Source organism: Kryptolebias marmoratus, linkage group LG21 (assembly GCF_001649575.2).
Source record: "Kryptolebias marmoratus isolate JLee-2015 linkage group LG21, ASM164957v2, whole genome shotgun sequence".
NCBI lineage: Eukaryota > Metazoa > Chordata > Actinopteri > Cyprinodontiformes > Rivulidae > Kryptolebias > Kryptolebias marmoratus.
In genome coordinates, this window is record NC_051450.1 from 17,514,283 (window position 1) to 17,532,367 (window position 18,085).

General features: G+C 39.2%; 3 protein-coding genes and 1 long non-coding RNA gene across 5 annotated transcripts in view; 1 reads left to right on the forward strand and 3 right to left on the reverse strand.

Annotated features, from left to right (window-relative positions):
- The window catches only part of stau2 (staufen double-stranded RNA binding protein 2), a 70,917-nt gene extending 65,778 nt beyond the window's left edge, over positions 1-5,139 (reverse strand). Inside the window, exons 1-5 of one of the 2 annotated variants that reach the window (XM_017406686.3) lie at positions 5,065-5,139; positions 2,225-2,432; positions 1,875-2,005; positions 1,546-1,705; positions 161-296 (exon numbers count right to left, since the gene is read on the reverse strand). In XM_017406686.3, the coding sequence (XP_017262175.1) occupies positions 161-296; positions 1,546-1,705; positions 1,875-2,005; positions 2,225-2,423 (626 nt within the window). In that variant the 5' untranslated portion in view covers positions 2,424-2,432; positions 5,065-5,139. Of the gene's footprint in view, positions 1-160; positions 297-1,545; positions 1,706-1,874; positions 2,006-2,224; positions 2,451-5,064 lie in introns of both variants that reach the window. The other variant, XM_025003842.2, reaches the window with a different exon arrangement.
- A 1,378-nt stretch (positions 5,140-6,517) lies between these two features.
- On the reverse strand, positions 6,518-15,188 carry flj11011l (ubiquitin conjugating enzyme E2 W). Its single transcript, XM_017406326.3, has 6 exons — positions 15,105-15,188; positions 13,564-13,655; positions 10,448-10,550; positions 8,883-9,038; positions 8,723-8,798; positions 6,518-8,622 (listed from the first exon to the last, which is right to left on the reverse strand). Exons 1-6 carry the CDS (start codon positions 15,171-15,173, stop codon positions 8,609-8,611), a joined length of 510 nt encoding a protein of 169 aa, XP_017261815.1. The 5' UTR covers positions 15,174-15,188; the 3' UTR covers positions 6,518-8,608.
- On the forward strand, positions 14,750-15,985 carry LOC112450210. Its single transcript, XR_003038752.2, has 3 exons — positions 14,750-15,012; positions 15,661-15,728; positions 15,871-15,985. It is a non-coding gene; the product is annotated as an uncharacterized LOC112450210 (long non-coding RNA).
- eloca (elongin C paralog a) lies at positions 15,965-18,085 on the reverse strand. The gene is made up of 4 exons (XM_017406401.3): positions 17,965-18,085; positions 17,433-17,460; positions 17,079-17,222; positions 15,965-16,384 (listed from the first exon to the last, which is right to left on the reverse strand). Exons 2-4 carry the CDS (start codon positions 17,434-17,436, stop codon positions 16,194-16,196), a joined length of 339 nt encoding a protein of 112 aa, XP_017261890.1. The 5' UTR covers positions 17,437-17,460; positions 17,965-18,085; the 3' UTR covers positions 15,965-16,193.

Sequence of the window (18,085 nt, forward strand, 5' to 3'; positions counted from 1 at the left end):
CCAAAGAATCCTGACTTTCATTAGGAATGTTTTTTTCCCTTCTTAAAATGATTATAAATCACACTATGGCTAGCAAATTACTCTGGACTAACCACATAGTTTTTAAACCGAAATGAAGAACAAAAGAAGCAGCTGGATAAATTCAGTTACAGGTGCTCACCTTTGGTTAATCATCCCTCTGAAGTTATAATTAGCTCTGTAGTTGGGCATGGGTTTGGGATCCAAAGGCCTGTATATCGCTGGTTCCCCTCTCTTCATGGCCAGACCGTTCAGCTCCACTGTAGGTGTTATACTGCCTGTGTGAGTGAAGGTGCAAAAGACACAATTAAAATCAACAATCTTTGATTAAAACCTGCTTTAAGAAGAACCTGTATATACTACTTCGGAAGAAGTCAAAGAAAAAACTAAAACAAGAAGCCAAATTGACTGAGATCCGTTCCAGAACTTGCACAAAGTTATGGCAGATTGTAAACACTGTAAAACCAGGAAAGCCTGCTAAAAAATAACAATCTTTCTCATTGGTTTTTTGTAAGCCTAACTGTAATTGTGGAAAAAAAGTATAAAATAATAATTTTTCTTAAAAAAAAGTCATGGTGTCAAAAAATGTGACTTTGTTGTGGTGACATTTTGTCTCTGGATTGCTATTTGGAGTGTTTTTGCTTTTGTTTTTCCTAAAATAAAGAACAAATAAAAACTGCCCTTTAATAGAATTATAAAAACAGGCTGCTCAAACTGCCTCTGATTAATCAAATATAGATATGTGTTTTTATAAAAGTGCAAATGTGCCTTTTAGTACCATAACAATAAAGATCAATCTGTGCACAAAAACTCAACAAATATAAATATATAGAAGCTGAATATTATAACAGTATACAGAGTAAAGGAACAACTTCAATCTGATCCAAAATCAAAAGTTGGAGCAAGTATTCGGCAGAAGTGTTGAATCTCTTTATTAATGAGGGTTGATTTTATTTTATTAAAGGTCTAATGTTTGGTTCTTCACTTGTGCTGCTTCTGAAAGTCATTTTTCTGCTTTGGGATAATCTTTCGGAAAAATTCAAGTGACTAACATGTCTGAGTGTAACGTTTCAGCAAGTAGTATTATTTTTATTAAATTATACTGTCAAAGTTTTCAGACACGCAAGTTGGTTTTTTTTTGTTAATCTCCTATCATTCTCTGAAAATCCAACTGCACAACGTCTTCCATCTGTTCTTAGATGTGAAGCTGCCTTTTTTCTTTTCCTTCCATTTCATCTCCGTTCACACACTGGCGAACATCGTGAGTAAACAGATTCGGAACAACATTCGGCATATCAGCCGGCCCATATGCTGAATGTCACTAAAATGGACCTCTATCATCTTGAAATTTTTCAATCAGAAATAAAACGCATCCTCGTGACAAACAACCATGTTTGTTTAGCCACTTTAGCCTGCTTCAATAATGTAACCTTTTTATGAGGAAAAAAAAAATCTTACTTCAGAGAGAAAAGGGTCTAAAATAAATGTTTATAGGGCTATATTAAGATCTGGTGGTGGTCGCAGTACCTGGGTTGCTGTTGACGTCTGCTTTGGGGGAGCGGGGTGCCGGCCTGGGAAGGATGCTCTCGGCCAGAGCTTTGGCAGCAGTGGAGTGTTGGGCCTTTTTAATGCTGGTCCCCTCTGCCTCCCACACCTGCTCCCCAAGAGTCAGCTGCACTGTGAAGATCTGAAACAGTGACACACAGAGGGCAAGACATCACCCGGAGGCAATAACATCTCATGGGAAGCCATAAGGCAGGAGTTGTACATGCTGGACATTGCAAGAAATGAGCTAAAACCTGATATTTGCTGCTCATCGTGTCATGTTTATAACTGAGACAACCCTAAGTCTGTACCTTAGCATGTGCAGGACCTCTCTCTTTGAGGAGCTTGTATTGTGGTTGGATCCTGTTGAAACGGGCTAACTCATTCACCAAGCACATTGGAGTTTTCTCTTTAGGGTTTGCCATGTTCTCCTGGGGCGAGCCTTGGACAGAGTAAAGCAGAATACAAAATACTGAGAAATAGGCAGAACTTTGGGTACAAAACTGCCTCATGTTCTAATAACAAAGCATAACCGGACAGACTTTATGTTAGTGTTTTATTCACGAAGTGTCATTTTATGAGGGACGCAAATCTTAGAAAACTCATTGCATTTGTGACGTTACGTTGACTTTATCAGGGTGTGTGTGAAACAGCGCTCTACCTGGCAGCGAGGCAGACACAGGGTCGTCCCCATATCCGACTGCAGGAGCGGGGCAGGCGGGTGTGGGGGCCGGGCCTGTGCCGTTGATGGTGGACTGCAGACCCAGGGATCCTGAGCTGGCCATGGCCGCCGGGGGAACTCCAGGGGTGAGGCCAGGACCAGCCAGGGGCGCTGCGGTCTGTACTTTCACTTGAGCCATGCTCTATTCCTGCAAACAACCAACCATCTTTAGGTTTGTTAGAAAAACACTGTGTGCAGCAGTAACCGACCACCACATGAATGCATATTTCGACACAAACATATATGTAAATCTTAACCTATTTTAACACAACTTAAAACATTCCTAACAGACTCTGTGCTGTAAGCCCGGAGACTCCGGAGTGAGCAGCTCCAGGCCTATCTTACATTCTGAGCCACTGGCAGTTACTACACCCAAACAATGGAGCTTTATTTGAAGGAGCTTTACTCATGTTACTGCTGCCAAACACCCTGGAAAAGAGGAGGTAGCCTGTGAATGTGCCCTGGACAAGACAATAGCCATTTCTTGATATTTTATTTCTGATTAACAGAGGCACACGGAACAACTTTAGGATGGCAGGGGTCGGCGTTATCAACAGATCTGTCACAGTTTGTCTTGATTCAACTCTAAAAAAATGGATGAAACCAACAGGAACGTCATACTTCCATCGATTTGACTAACACAAGACGAATGCAGCGTAACACATTTTATATCTTCTCCTTGTGTTAATATTTAGAAGGGCTACAGGGTACATGAGCTGTAAATTAGCAGCAGACTTAAACTGTAATATAATACTAATGGACAAACAATCAAACTGTTTGTTTAAATTATTTGTAAAACAAACTATTGTCAAATAAAATTCCATAATCATGACCATCTTAAGTGGGCCCAGCAATCTAATGAAGGATGAAGCAGCAGAAATTTAATTTAAATTAACTTTTTTACAGAATGCAGCAGTTTGTTGGATGCTATTACATATCTTATACTCTGTGGCCTCTAATATATGTAACGTAACAAACTATTACGTCCTTTTTAAATCAAAAAAGCGTAAAGAGCGAGTAAAAGAAATGCGTGATGCCTAATTTAAAAAAAAAACAACACAAAAAGCGTTTCCCTGCATCTGGTACAAAAAATGGTTCCATTTTTAGTTCACAGTAATGTGTAAACAGCTTAAGTATTTTGGAAATTTTGTTTTCCAACCCCGGGGCTCAGAGCAAGGAAAGTAAAATGATCTGATGTGTTTTTTCATCAGATCATTGCTTTGAACCTGGCTCCTTTAGGTCAGCTGACCCCTGTGATGAGCTGTAAAACACCAAGCATGGGGTCTTGAGATCCTCTGCAGCGATTTATGAAATTTTTGGAATAACCGTTACATCAAATCGAAAGGGTTGTCACAAGTAAACAATTATATGATGGTTGTTGGAGCATTGCCTTTCGACTCGGCTCTTTCTTCATCACGACAGACCGGAGCAATCCCTCTGGAGGTTTTTCAGGATACGTCCCACTGGGAGGAGACCCTGAGGCAGACCCAGAACTCACTGGAGGGCTTACGTATCCTCTCTGGTCTGGGAAAGCTTCGGGATCTGCCAGAGAGGAGCTGGAAAGTGTCCCTGGGGAGCGGGACGCCTGGGTTTCCCCTCCTGGACATGCCGCCTCTGCAACTCAACCACGGATAAGTTTCAGAAAGTAGATGGATGAGTGGCTGTTGGAGCTCTTTGTGGTCGTCATCCCTCATTTCATTTTCTTATCAGCAGCTTCAGAGAGTCGATGTCTGAGGCTGAAACGCTTTGGAACCACTGGTTGAGGTCAGTGGTTCCCAGAATTGGGGTTGGAACCATGAAACACCAAGTGGGGGTCTTGAAATTATCTTTGAAAACTAATATATAGTTACAAGCTGCAAAAAAAACATCAGCCAACTGGATTAAAATAGCATAATGGCTGTTGAGGCCGCTTGTTTTCTCATTCTGCCATCATTCAATTGGCTTATTAGATATGAATACAAAAGTAGGACTGAAAGGTTTGGGAGCTACTGAGCTAGTTGACAGGGAATATTTCCAAAAAAATCTGTTTGCTTCCTTTAGTTTAATTGTTGAACAGAGCAACACAGGCCAGTGGGAGCAGCTTTCACATTGATGTTTCCAGATGTCAACTCAGTTCTGCTGCTGTGTCTTTAGCTCATGATAGCAGGTGTCACCAGTCCTTGCAGTTCGTGACCATACTGGTGTTAAAAACAGTGCATTTCACTTCAGGTAAAAAGGGCAGATTCTGACCCTGCAAACGCACCTCTTAACTACCTGAACCACATCACCCCAGTTCACCTCCTACCTGCCTGTGGGGTGACACCACCACGCTGCAGGCTCACAAACAGTACACTGGGACCCGCTGCTCTGTGGTCACAACAAGTTCAGGAGAGAAATGAAAAGGTGAGCAACGCCGGGGGCAGCCCCTCAAAACTACATCATAGCTCCGACTGCTGTGTCCAGCTTTTAGCAAGAAGCTAACGGTACCACCACGTCCGCCGAATGTCAGCCCCTGAAAACAGAACCAACGCACGCACCAGCCCGTATGTTGTCATGACTGTGTCACTGTGCATTCTCGGCTGAATATATTTCTGTAGTGCCACCGTCGGTTGCGGTTGTTTAGCCGGTTGAGGCTCATCATGGCTGAACGGCCGTTAGAGAACCCCTCGGTCCTGCTTTAGCATCTCCACACCGAGCCGTTTTCAACAAAAGCTCCGGGCTAATTCAGTCCATCCTGGTTTAATATATGGGCTGGTGAGCATCCTACTACAACAGGACAAACATTTAAATGTATTTTTTACCTTTGTCCAGGGCCAGACCCCAGTTACACCTCCAACATTGGCAAACACTAAAGAGAACTGGATGGAGAAGGGAACGTACCATGTTATTGGTCCCGTAAAATTTACTTAATACGTTCAGTCAGAAACAAATCATCCAGGATACTGATATCTATGAGTAAACTATAAGTTTTGTTTGTTTTGTCAATGTAAATATTGCAAAAACTGATTTTACTACAAAAAAGGAAGAATGAATGAATGACCCGGCCCCCCCGCCACGGTGGAAATGGTTCAGTCCGTGTAGGCTTCCTTAGAGCTCCAAGTTAACTTTTGATTAAAAACCTTGTTCAACCTTTCATAATATATGGAGGTTCATTTCCGCCACTTTCAAAAAAACAAAGCCATAATCACGAAATACTATCTCATATATATGATTTAATATCTCAAAATTAAGACTTAGTGTCTCAAAATTGACATAGCATCTCATACATATGATGTGACTGAGCTGCTAAGTCAGTTCTGAGATGCAGTCATAATTATGAGACGCAATGTTGACATCTCATTATTATGAGACACTATATCAAAATTATGAAATATAGTCTCATTAGCATCTCATACTAAGTCATAACTACAAGACTATGTCTTAGCATCTCATTATTTTAAGATACTATCTTTTGTTTATGACTTAGTAGCTCATAATTATGATTTCATATTTGGAAATTATGATTTAGCACCTTATCATTATGACATACTATCTCAGAATTATCACGTAGTGCCTCAAAATTTGAAATATATTGCAAAATTATAACTTTGCATCACAAAATCAAGACTTAGAATCCCATTTTTATGATATAATATCTCAAAACCATGACTTGGTGTCTCATAATTACGACTTTTGTTGTATTAATTATGACATACCACTTAACTTTATGCATTTTGGCACTACTAAATCCTAAAGTTTTTGTAGGTATTATGGTTTTACTTGCCAACATTCACAGAAAAGCTTCTCTGTACTGTGTATGTATGTTCAACAGTGACAAGTTTTGAAAATAATTTGTTTATCCATTAGTAACAATAAAAAAAGTGTTGTTGTTGCAGAAGAAACCTTACAGGTGTTGCTCAGGAACCATGTAGATTCCAGGTAGTAGTTGGGCAAGTGTTTACACCTTTTTTTATTTAACTAAATAAAATGTGGCCTTACAACTTCATCTTTTCTGATGTTTGACAGTACTACCAAGACCTGGCCAATAGAGGGCGCCAGTGGACCACTTTTTTCACGTGTTACTGTTCTACACAAACAGGACTGCTTTTCTTTACTGAAATATTTTGTATTTTTGTGCTTTGTCCATTTGAAGCAGGGGTAGTTCTAATCTATAGTAGTAAAAATGTAAATAAATAAATATAAAAGGATCCTACGAGTGACCAAAGATAAATGAGAGGACACTTTCACATATATATTGTCCAAACAGAAGTTAAATAATAGTGAAATTATGCTTTTATTGATTATGAAAATGAACAGGCACCTATTACATGGAGCTTGCACATCCCAGAATAAAAATTTCAAATATAAATAACACACCCTCATTAGTGTTGATCACTCTCACGACAACCTGCAAGCTAAAAGTTCAAACCACACTGAAAAAAAAAAAAAAAATACAAACGCAACCAAAAAAAACTGAAAGTAAAACTAACTTATTCACTCAAAAGTTTTTGTACCTTCTCTGATCTGCCGTCCACTGGATGAAGGCCTTTCTTTCTGCACACGCGGTTATGACTGCATTTACAATAACTGAACCACCTTTTGCTTCTGGAACAGCAGCCTGATGGGACCCACAGCAATGAAAAGGGGAGATTATTGGTAAAATAGTCCTCTTTAAGTTAGGTTTGGAGATGGATGTGGCAATTTCCTCTACATCATCACGATCACTCAATTTCATTCAAAACTCTGGAGAAAAATAACTACAAGCAAACCAAGTTGGAAACTTCAAGTATCTTTGAGTGGATATACATATTTGTTTAGGAATGGAGAGATTACAGCCTGGATGAGCAGGCTCCAGAGGTGAGCTTTGGGATTCAAAAAACTAAGTTATGGAAAGACTTGACGTAGGGTTTAAGACTGCATGCGTCCCTACTGTAAAACTACAGATTGTTCTCATAACCAAATTCTGTTTGTTTTTGACTGTACACGTCCTAATTAGCAGACTTGACTTCCTCTTTTTTAACCCGTTCAGATGGAAACCTAAATGCATTCCCTGTTAAGTTCCATCGTTTCAAACACTTATATACACAAGTTTCAGACAAGCGTTCAACATAACAGTCTCTTCTGGTGAAAATATAGCTAAATTCAAAATATTTAATAGTTTTTTTTTTTTTTATTAGAGGTGATCTCTTTATTGAAAAAAGTACCTGAGCCAAAACTCTGACATGTTGGGGGAAATCACAAAAGCGTTATCTTTATGACTTCTACACAGACTCCTTTTTGTCATTCACTGCTGCTCTGGAGCTCAATCGAGGTTTTAAATTAAATAACAAATACAAAGGAAAAAAAATATACTGACTCATCAAAGTAACCCTCCTTTCAACGTATCAGCTAGTCAAAAAAAAAAAAAAGTACAAAAACAGACATTTAAAATCAAACATTTCAGAGGAAAGACAATTAAAGCATGTTAATTTAAAAAATATACATCGTACATATAAAAACAAATCAAATGTTCTTACAGACATTCTTTAAATGGAAGAGAGGCTGCTGCACATCCTAACAGGCTGGACCGACTGGGCCCAACCTCAGGGGGAAGATGCATACCGAGGTCATCGGGTGACCGCAAACCTCTGTCGCTTTCTCCGCTTTCTCCCCATTTGTACCGACATTCTGTCCAACAGCAGGAAGAACCGCAACCGGGCCTCGAGCTGGAAGATGGAGAAAGCTGCGTGCAACCGGCAATTACAAACAAAAACCTGATAAGTAGATGGAGGACTGCTTACAGTACATCTGCAAGTTGTGGATAACGTACAAATAGATCCTTTCCAAACTAGATACTCTTACAGTGCATTTAATAATAATATTAATAATAATAATAATGAAGAAAAACAAAAACTGATGACGCATTTCTCGGGGTTCAATGGTCCGATCCCTTCTAGAAGATGATTACTTTTGGATGTCTCTTTGTAGGCCCCAGCATGCATCCATCAGTCATTATTGCACAACACAAAGACCTTAAAGCACCCACACAAAAACAAAAAAATAACAATAATAATAATAATTGTAACACAGGAAATTTAATTGTCTGACTATAATTCTGCCCTTTCTCGCTCGCCCCATAACGAACCCTTAGCCAAAAACCGATACATCTTGTGTACTTGTAGATGTCCGTTTATTTTCGTTTTCTATGTTACAACCAACTAAATCATGCAGCCGACTGCCTCCTTCGGGAAATGCAGTCAAGAGCCTCCAGCGCTTGATTTCCATAGTTCCAGTCAGAGGTCAGAGTTCAAAGACTGAATGATTAAAAAGTGCTTTATGTAGGTCAGTAGGACTTCTTTCTTCTACGATTATTACAAAGTTTGTTCATTAGCATGTATCATCTGTGAAAAAGAGGGGGGAAGAAAAAAAAAAAAACAGGTTTTCAAATATCTGTCTCCTCCAAAGCGAAACAAAAAGTGTTCGGTTACAGAAAATACTCACCGTGATACCACCATTTTGTTTTCTTTGGGTTTTTGTTACACGTTCTTACATAAAACGAGTTATCAGGCGGTCGTCGCTGCAGAGAAGGAAAAAAAAAGGAGGTTTATTGTTTAGCAAGTGCAGAAATTTCCCAAACTATCGCACTCGACGGCGTACGTACTTTTTCTTTGCAGCTAGACAACATGCTGATAATGCTAAGACAAACTGATTGCACTGAGAGGGCTGGTGACCAATCTTCCGTCAGAATAGATAAACAGATGTGACCGTTGCTATACACGTGTGGGTGGACAGGTATATTCTCTCCTGTGAACATTACCTGCACAAGCAGAGAGGAGAAAAAACAAGTGGTTATTAGGGTAAGGTACTGCATATGTAAGAAAAAACGTCTCTACACTGACACTAAATTGGGGGCATTGTTATGATAAATAAACCTCCTTGGGTAAAAGTTAAGTTTCTTCCATTAACGACAGAAAAACTGCTGGATGAACTCAGGTTTAGCTCTTTGAGGCTACATGATGCTCTGGGATTAGGACCCTGGGGCCAGGACGGGGTGAGAGGCTTGGAGGCAGAATATGGGCCAGCGGGCTAAAAGAGGAGGCCCGAAACGCAGCGGACGTAATCTATAAAAAGAAGTGGGACGTATTAGCTATTAAAATAGTGCAAGAGTGAGCGCGAAATGGAAAATTACTGGAAAGGAGCTCAAGCCTGAAGTGCAACAGCTGAGAGGAGGGTGGGGTAAAGAGTGGAACAATGAGTTGAGGCAGACTGGCACCGTACGGGCTTACAGGAGAGTCACAGATATTAACAGAGAGCACAGATAACCAGCGCTACATCGAAAATATCAAGACAAACAAGTTCTTTGCTTTTAAATCCTCGAAATATTTGCTTCAACACCTTGATGAACAAAATGCTGGGACAGAAATGCAACCTGCAGGTTCTGACCTAATATTGAAATTCATCCACATTAGTTCATTTTGTCTTTAAGGTCTCTCAACTGATAACTTTCTGTTCAATATTTGCTCATATTGTTTTATATCACTGAACAGAGAGTCCTTTAGCTTAGGAATGTTGGTCAGATTACCTAAAATGTTACTTTGCCCTCAATAGCTTTAAACAGACTAAGTTAAGTTCCTGAATAATAATTAGTCAATCTGTGCCCATCTAAAATAGACGAGGTCACATGAGGACAGCTTTTGTGTTTTTCTACCTTAAAAATTGTTGCATGTCTACCTAAACGGTCTCAGAAACGTCTACAATCATGGATTTTAGGTCAAATATGATTAATTGTTGGTATAAAATAAAAATTTAAACAATGAGGATCTGAAGTTGAAGGAACTCAGTTAATGAAGCATTTATCTGCTGTGTTGTTGGAGGCTGATGGTCCAACTTATCAGGACAATAATGGCTTCCAGTTTGCTGCACAAGTGTTTTCTGAACTTCTACTTGGTGCAACACGTTACCAACAATGCACTGCAGCAGGGAGCTGCACTGTTTTGACAATCTGGCCTTCATGTTTGAGACGTTAGCGGTTAAAGTCGCTCAGCTGGTGATACCCAATCATGCAGCAGGGAGAGAAAACGCTACGCTCTTAAAAAACAAAACAGGATGTGAAATGATTTTGCACGTTTCTCGCCAAGTGCTTCAAACTGCCTTGAATGATTTCACAGGTTGCACACACACACAAACACACCCACACACACACACGGTGATGGGGTCTGCTCTTACCTGAGGTGAATCAAAAGGATATCGACTACTAAATTTGAAAAGCAGCTGAAATTTCTCTCCTTCATACAGTGTGCCAGGTGCTCCTTCCATATCTACGATCCACCTAAACAGAGAGGCAAAACAAAAAAAACTACTTTTAAACTCTTAATTTTAAAAGATAATATATCATTCTTTCACTCAGCAAGAGATAAATACAGGTAGGTCAGCATAAAGTAAAACATTTAACTGGAACTGCTACAAATCTTAGTGAAATCAGTTTTTTTTAGCTGCTGGTATTTAGTTATATAAATATTTTGTTTTTTAACTTTATAATTCTTAAATCACCAAAGAAACCAGCAATTTATAAAGACTGTACAGTAAAATATAAGTGGATAAAACATCATTAAGCCACTTAAATTTCATTTATTCATGAGTTTAAACAGAATATTGAATAAATTTGTTACAAAATACTAAGATTTCAGGGGTGGGCTGGAGGTGTAACAGAACAACAAGGATTAAATAGACTTTTAGGCTCAAATATCTAATTCTGTGCTGATTTGATTTACGGGAAGGATGCTTCATTATGTTTGCTCACTGACACAACCTGAAGCTTTACGGTTTCGTACATCGCACGCTGGCAGTGTGCGAACTCACTGTGAGTTAGAGACCCAAAGTTCACATTTGTTCCTGAATTACTTGTTAATTGTTTACAGAGAGTCAACACAAAAAGCCCACCTTTTTCCCTGAAGCGCAAAGTGCATCACACCTGCTTTAACCCATCCACAAGCTGGCTTAGATTAGAATTATAAACAAACTGATTTAAGGTGTACAACAAACAATAAGCTGCAGATGAAAACTCAGGGATGCTTCGCTGGTGACGAGCTTGGAAAATACATTTTGATTAATTTTCTGCTGTTTCTTTTGTACCAGCACCTCTGTCCAGTAACACAAAGCGCCTTACTTTTAAATGAAGTAAAATATAAATTGCACGACTCAAACTCTTAAACGAAATAACTAGAAATGAGCAGGTCCGACTTTTTAACAGGAACCAGAAAAACTCTGATTTGGCTAAAAAGGTTGCAGTTGTTGAATCTTCCAATAAATGTTAATTCATCAAAACGTTCACCTTGACAAGATATGATTCGCCGGGGACTGAACAGATTACAGAGCAAAAAAACCTCAAGCTTTCTTTCCGTCTTTTACATATCAGTGTATATCTTAAAAAATTCAAAACGGAGACATTTACAGTTCAAGCTACGTTTTATTGTTTGTAAATCAAAAACTAACGGTCTGCTCGACCAGAGAAAAGTAGGGATTTCTTGTTATTCTAAAAATGAAATAAAAACCAGACAAAGTGAGCTTCCAACTGCAACAACTAGAACCCAAAGCTTCCCGTCTGACTCCAGTGACATTCGATATTCAGCTGGGTTTTGACAGCGGTTTGGTAATAATGTGATACTCCATTGATTTGGTGGATAAAATCTATTTTTGCTTCAGTCGCTCAGCTACGGCTGTGTGCTGGTAGCAATTCAGTCCTGATGGAACGACTGCAAATACAAAAAGGCACACAGTATTACCTGCGACTATTCTGGGTTCTTCTAACACAAAAAGGTTAAATGCAGTTTAAAGTGAAACAAACCAGAAACCTGGAGACTAAAAGGGGTCAGAGACGACAAAAATCACAACCTACGACCAAAATGTTTCTTATTTTCAGGCGATACAGACAGTACAACAATAGGCTTGTGTCTTTAGAGAAACATGACAATATAAACCTACATATGGTTTAAATGTCACTCTTCAATGACTCATCGTGTCAGAAAGGCGCCTGTTCTTCCTTAAAATGTCGACTGTAGATAAAGCACGATCACAGTACATGAGTCCTGATCAAATCTATTCAGAAAACAGTCCAGGACAAGATGTTCAAAATGTTCAATGTCCTCCAAAACCTGCTGATTATACAAACTCAGGCGACAGAGCCAACAGTAAGTCATTTAGGGAAACAAAAATGAGGTCAAATTGTGTAAACATGCTATATGAGAGACACAACAGTCATTTAAAGCAGCAATTTGCTTGTTTGCAAGGTTGGCTTATTATCAAACTGGAGCCCAATCAAGAAAAGAAAAACTATCTAATGAGCAGCAGAGTCAGGCTGTACTATAAACAAAGCTATCAAACTGACAACACATTGTCATCTTAGCATTGCCACATGGCAGAGTCACCAGTGACTCGTTCTGTTTTCTGTCAGCGTGTTCAGATAAGGTCATATTCACTGTAAAGCAGAAAAAAATATTAAAAACTGAGGACTGAAGGGCAAATCCCTACTGCTGTCAATCACCATAGCTGGAATCCAACTCTGAGCGAAACCTTCGGAGGTGAGTGAAAAAAGGCACACCCAAACATACTATCTAAAACCTGATCACAGAAGCCAGCTGAACTGGTTAGGAGACTCGTCAGTCATGCACAGCAGCTGCTCCATTTGTTGCCCCGGTGACTGTTTTTTTGCAACGAGGAAGACGGAGAAGTATTTAATCGCTCCTCCAAATCAGATCTGCTTTAATTACCAGGTAATACGCCGCCTTTCTGGCGACAGAACCGGAGCACAGCAGTGATGCCGGACAACACAAGGTCACAACTTTCAGAGCTTAGAAAGAGAGAGAGAGAGAGAGAGAGAGAGAGAGGAAAAAAAACATCCCAAATGAGAACCGGAAAATCTCATCCAATCCGTTAACAACTAAGTTTGTTTGCAGTGCTTGAATTTGCACACAAAAACCCTGATGTGGCTTTAAGGGAGGCAGAAATGTCAGTAAAGCAGTCTGTGTTCCTTGTTACTTAAGCTCAACTCCAGTATGCCAGGCTGTAAATATTTTATAAGGCTGAATAGTGACACTGTGCATTAGAGACGCTCTTCTGAGGGGCCAGAACTGCCAGTCACTGGAATGACCCCAATTCTTCCTCGCTACAGGGGCTTTGTCCAACCTCCAAGTGAAACTGTAGCACTGCAACCTTCAATACATGCTCCAAACACACCATTACACACAGGTGCTTGTGTTTTTTTTTGTTTTTTTTTCATAGAAGCCATCTTTTGTCAGTGATCACTTCAGATCTGAGTGATGCTCCGATGAAACAGAGGTACTTACTGCGTGATGGTGTTCTGTACACTTTTCTCATTGAGCGTCATTCCTGGGGGCGGATCATTTTGCAGGGCTAACAATTCCTTTTGTAGCCGTTTCTGTAGGAGAGAGAGCGTCTTTTATTCGTGTCCGCACAGCTGTCAAGCACGCTTAAAACACGGTACAACAACACATCGCAGAGGGAAAATTGCCAACTTATTCCATCATTTCATTCAAAAGACCCTTAATGAAAGCAAATCAAAATGAAAAATGCAATGAAATAGCATAAACTAAAAAAGAAGTAAACAAATATTAGCATTTGCTCCTGACTATAAAAATCATATAATTAGAACATTAAATGGGCGGTAATTATAATCTGAGCAGGTAAATGAGTGACAAAGCAACACCTTCCCTGAACTCTCAGGTAGGGTTTTCCACCATAGCTGAAAATAGGTTGTTTTGTTTTGACACCCAGCAGCAAAGGACCTGCTAGTATGTGGGTTTATGTAAAGCAGCAGGAAATCTCTGATGCCGTTTCTTTTCCCTGAGTGATTCATAGCTTTATAAAGCAGGAAAGGGAACATTTAACAAATCAAAAAGACAAAAACTGGGATGTCTTGTTTTCAGGTTAGGGGCCTGGTTTCTGCTTGAAACTTGCCTTTTAAATGTGGGGAATCGCAGGGCAATAAGATAAACGCAAGCTGGCTTAATCCCTTCTTTTATCTGAGACATAAATCATATTTATTGGCGTTTGCTTTAATATTATTTATGTAGTTTTTCCTCGTTTACTTATGTTTGAATTTGCCTTCATGCCTTTATTTACTGCCACCAGCCAAACAGCACATAATTAGTGTTTTGAAAACATAATTTATCAGATTTATAACACTGATTATGGTCAGAACTATAAACTATTTGAAACAGAAAAGGTAACAAACCTACATGTTTTATATTTATTTTAATGGGTACAGTTAAGGACATTAAAGTCGTTGTGGTCTCAGGGACTTTTTGGGGAACCCTGTCTCGGTTATGGTTTTGACGCAGCTTTGTTTTATTTTTATTTTTTAAATAAAAACACCTGTTCAGGTCAGCAGGAAACCGCAGCTGCTCGCGAATCTGCGCAGCGTCTCGTTAGCTGGATGCGGTGAACGTCGAGCACAAACGGCAGCACCAGCCTCTCAGTCGGACATTTTTAATGACTTTTACATCACGGCACCACGTCCCTTCAACTACCATCCCCGTCCTCTGCCGAAATAAATAAATAAATTAAATTAAAGCTCCACACGAAGCTAGCTCTGGGAAGCTAGCTCTCTCTCTCTCTAGCGTCTGTTCGCCGTTGATGATGATGATGATGATGATGATGATGATGGGGCTAGTTGTGTTGCTCGGGTGAGATCAACCGCTAAAACCCGAGCGGTTTAACGTAATGTCACGGCTCTTGCCTCCACATCATGGCCGCCTTTCAACGAATACGTACAGGTGAGCGAAAATGGCTCGTATACGGCGCGAAGAGACCAAAGCAAATATCCGGTAAATGATAAATATGTGCTCGCTGTCAATTGTATGCTTACCTGCATCGACGCCATGTTGGAAACCCCCCTCCCTCCTGCATCAGCGCAGAGAGGAGGACGCGACGTCATGGGGTCACGTGACCAGTGAGGTTGTTTTGACAGAAAAAAATATTTCACAACAGATATAGCGACAGGGCAACACCCAGGTCACTTAATAGTGATTTTATGTATTTAATAAACAAAACATGGACTGTGATTAAAGATTATCAGAGATTTGATGTTGTACCTGTTTGAAAGCAGCCATACTTTAATCACAAATGATCCACTTAGCTCATTTCATCCACATGCCTGACTGTAATCCACTGAAACTAACTTTATAAATGTGGCTATTTTAGAAGAAATACATAACCTCGGATTAAACTTGATTCCAACCACAAGGGACTTCCCCTTGTGTGCAAAGCTTACTATAAAAACTCACCTGCCTCACACCCTCCAAGTCAAACGGTTGTTTATAATTTTGACTTTTCTGATTAACACAATTAGCATGTCCTAGTTGTTACAGTTTTTATGTACGTTTTGAAAAATCTATCATTTCTCATTTTTTCTCTCTCAACAGCTCAGTTCAATAACCATAAAGGAACTTTGCACAAAAGCATCTACTTATGTCCAGGGTGTCCAATCCTGGTGAGTTACGATTCTGCATGTTTTAGTTGGCAAAATGTCCACATCCAATAAACTTTAAGTAGTCTGAATAATGATGTAAAAAGTACTAATTAATGTATTTTATACTTACACCAACTAACTGTTTGTTGTTATTTTTCAACAGAAGAAAATATGTAGAAAGTATTCAGCATGTTTGATGGAAATGTGTCTTAAGATGCCTGGATTTCATCGGGAGCAACAGACAATAAAAAACAAAGTGCTCACCAAATAGGTTTTTATTAGGATGAAGAGGTGAGGTTTTTAGTGGAGTTGCAGCTATCTCCATCCTTTACTCGCCTTTTTAAAATGGCATTTTTTTGTAATACTAAGTCAATTTTGACAAATCGAAGAAGCAAAAAGAAGAAAGTGTCACATGAAATACATGGCAAAACAACAGTTAAATACTCAAAAAACAGTTTTACATTTTCACACATTTGTTTTGAAACTTTAGCAATCCAAGAAGTTTGCAGCCATGAGCAGTTCCAGTGCGATCTCGGGGGCAATGGGGAACTCTGGTATTTCTGTGGAGCTGTTGGTGTAACGGACCTTGTAGGTGAAATACATGCACACCTTGGACAGAACGTGAGATGGTATCTCCCTGAAGTTCACTTCGTTGGTTTCGTTCTCAGCAAATTGTCCTGCAGGTAAAACAAATGTCAGGGATTTTCATGGTTTCTTGTTTGCTAAACTAAATCTGTTCTGCGCTTTATCTGTTTAATATTATTATTACAAACAAATAAAAAACATTGGTCCACTACAGAGCACCTGTTTTATTCACAATCTTATTCAGGAATAGTGTATCGATACATAAACTTACAAAGGAATAAATACTGAAATTAAGTTATTTAGCACTTCTGTGGTTAACAAAAAACATGGGAAAGGGCATCACAAGAGAAGCTTTTAGCCAGCCTTTTGCTACTTTTAGTTTTCAGCTTCTCCAGCAAATTTTAGCAATCTTTCAAACATTTTCAGCTAAAACATCGACTCCTCAAATTCAACTCACACGGACAGCTCATGCATTAAAGTATTTTAGCCCAGTTTCACTAAAATTATTCAGCATTTCTGGAGGAAATGTAATTCATCTAATTTGTGTTGTCCTCTTTAGAGAACAGACATAACTGATCAGATCAGATCAGATCAAAAAGCAACAAATTGCTGCTAGATGTGACAAAGTACAATAGATACTCTGAAAACAAATAACCAGTATTTTTTCTAAATCTAACATGTAAATCTCTTAATCAACTACCACAATGAGGTAGTTGTATCATCCTTTTTTTGAATTAAGAGCCCAACAAACACTCCACGTTGAGGTATTTTTTTCTGAATCCTCACCTGGCCCGCTTAACATGGCTTTGATGGTTCCAGATGTCAAGGCATGTTCTCTTTTCACAATGAATTCATGACCATCTGAGGAGATCAACTTCACATACATGGCATCTGGCCCTTCACAGCCACCGTAGGTCCGCTCCTCACCATCTGTCAATCACAAAAAAAAAAACCCCAAAATACTATTTAAATGCCACACAAATGCGAAGAAATATCAAGAAAGTTTGTGTGCCTTAGGACAACAGTTTTTACATTACTCTCTGAAGAACTGACTTGGCTGCATATCAGCTAACTGGTTTTATACAGTTAGTAAATAAAGACATAGAAAGATACGGTTAAATGTAAAATTAAATCTCTCACCCATCCTGTTCCGGGATTTCTGTCTATCCTGGAGGTGAAAATGAAAACATAACATCATTTGGACGAGCAGATACATATTTGGTTAAAACACAGACCTAAGAACATAAAACAGACTCAATTTGGGTTGACATATATGTGAAGCTGTTACACTCGGCTCATTTTAAGTCACGGTTAGCCTGGCCTTCCCTTTGTTTAGTTCATTTTTGACAGTCACTACGTCACGTAAACTTCAGATGAGATCAAATGGTTGACTAAAATCCATACAAAGTAAAAAATAAACCTTTGTATTATTAACAACGACTTCACTGCGCTATCACCGTGTTTATATCAACTGTGACGCCTTTATTTTAAGATGTAAATGCTTTGAAATGAGTTCGCATTAGCTTCGCTAGCTAAAGGAGCTAACGCATTTTCAAAAAGTTAAAATATCTTTCTCTTGATTGCTCGCTGTATAAAAGTAACACCGAGCTTTTAGTTAAAGACGTGACAGCACTTAATGCCATGTAAACAAAATAAAATTAACGTTTCTTACCACTGTTTAGCTGAATGTGTGACGAAGACTAGCTAGTCACCAAAACCCGGAACTAGTTTGTGTTTACTCTGGTCCGCAGTAAATGTGTTCCGTGGAGTTTCACTAACAGAAAGAAAGTGTC

Bases quoted from the DNA above. Each gene is read 5' to 3' on its own strand.
- eloca (XM_017406401.3), bottom strand. The intron at 16,385-17,078 runs GTGAGGATTCAG...TTTTACCTGCAG, and splicing joins AGCCATGTTAAGCGGGCCAG to GACAATTTGCTGAGAACGAA.
- flj11011l (XM_017406326.3), bottom strand. From the start codon at position 15,173: ATGACGTCGCGTCCTCCTCTCTGCGCTGATGCAGGAGGGAGGGGGGTT. The intron at 10,551-13,563 runs GTAAGTACCTCT...CTCTCTGTTTAG, and splicing joins GTACAGAACACCATCACGCA to GTGGATCGTAGATATGGAAG. The intron at 8,799-8,882 runs GTACGTACGCCG...CCTTCTCTGCAG, and splicing joins TGTCTAGCTGCAAAGAAAAA to CGACGACCGCCTGATAACTC.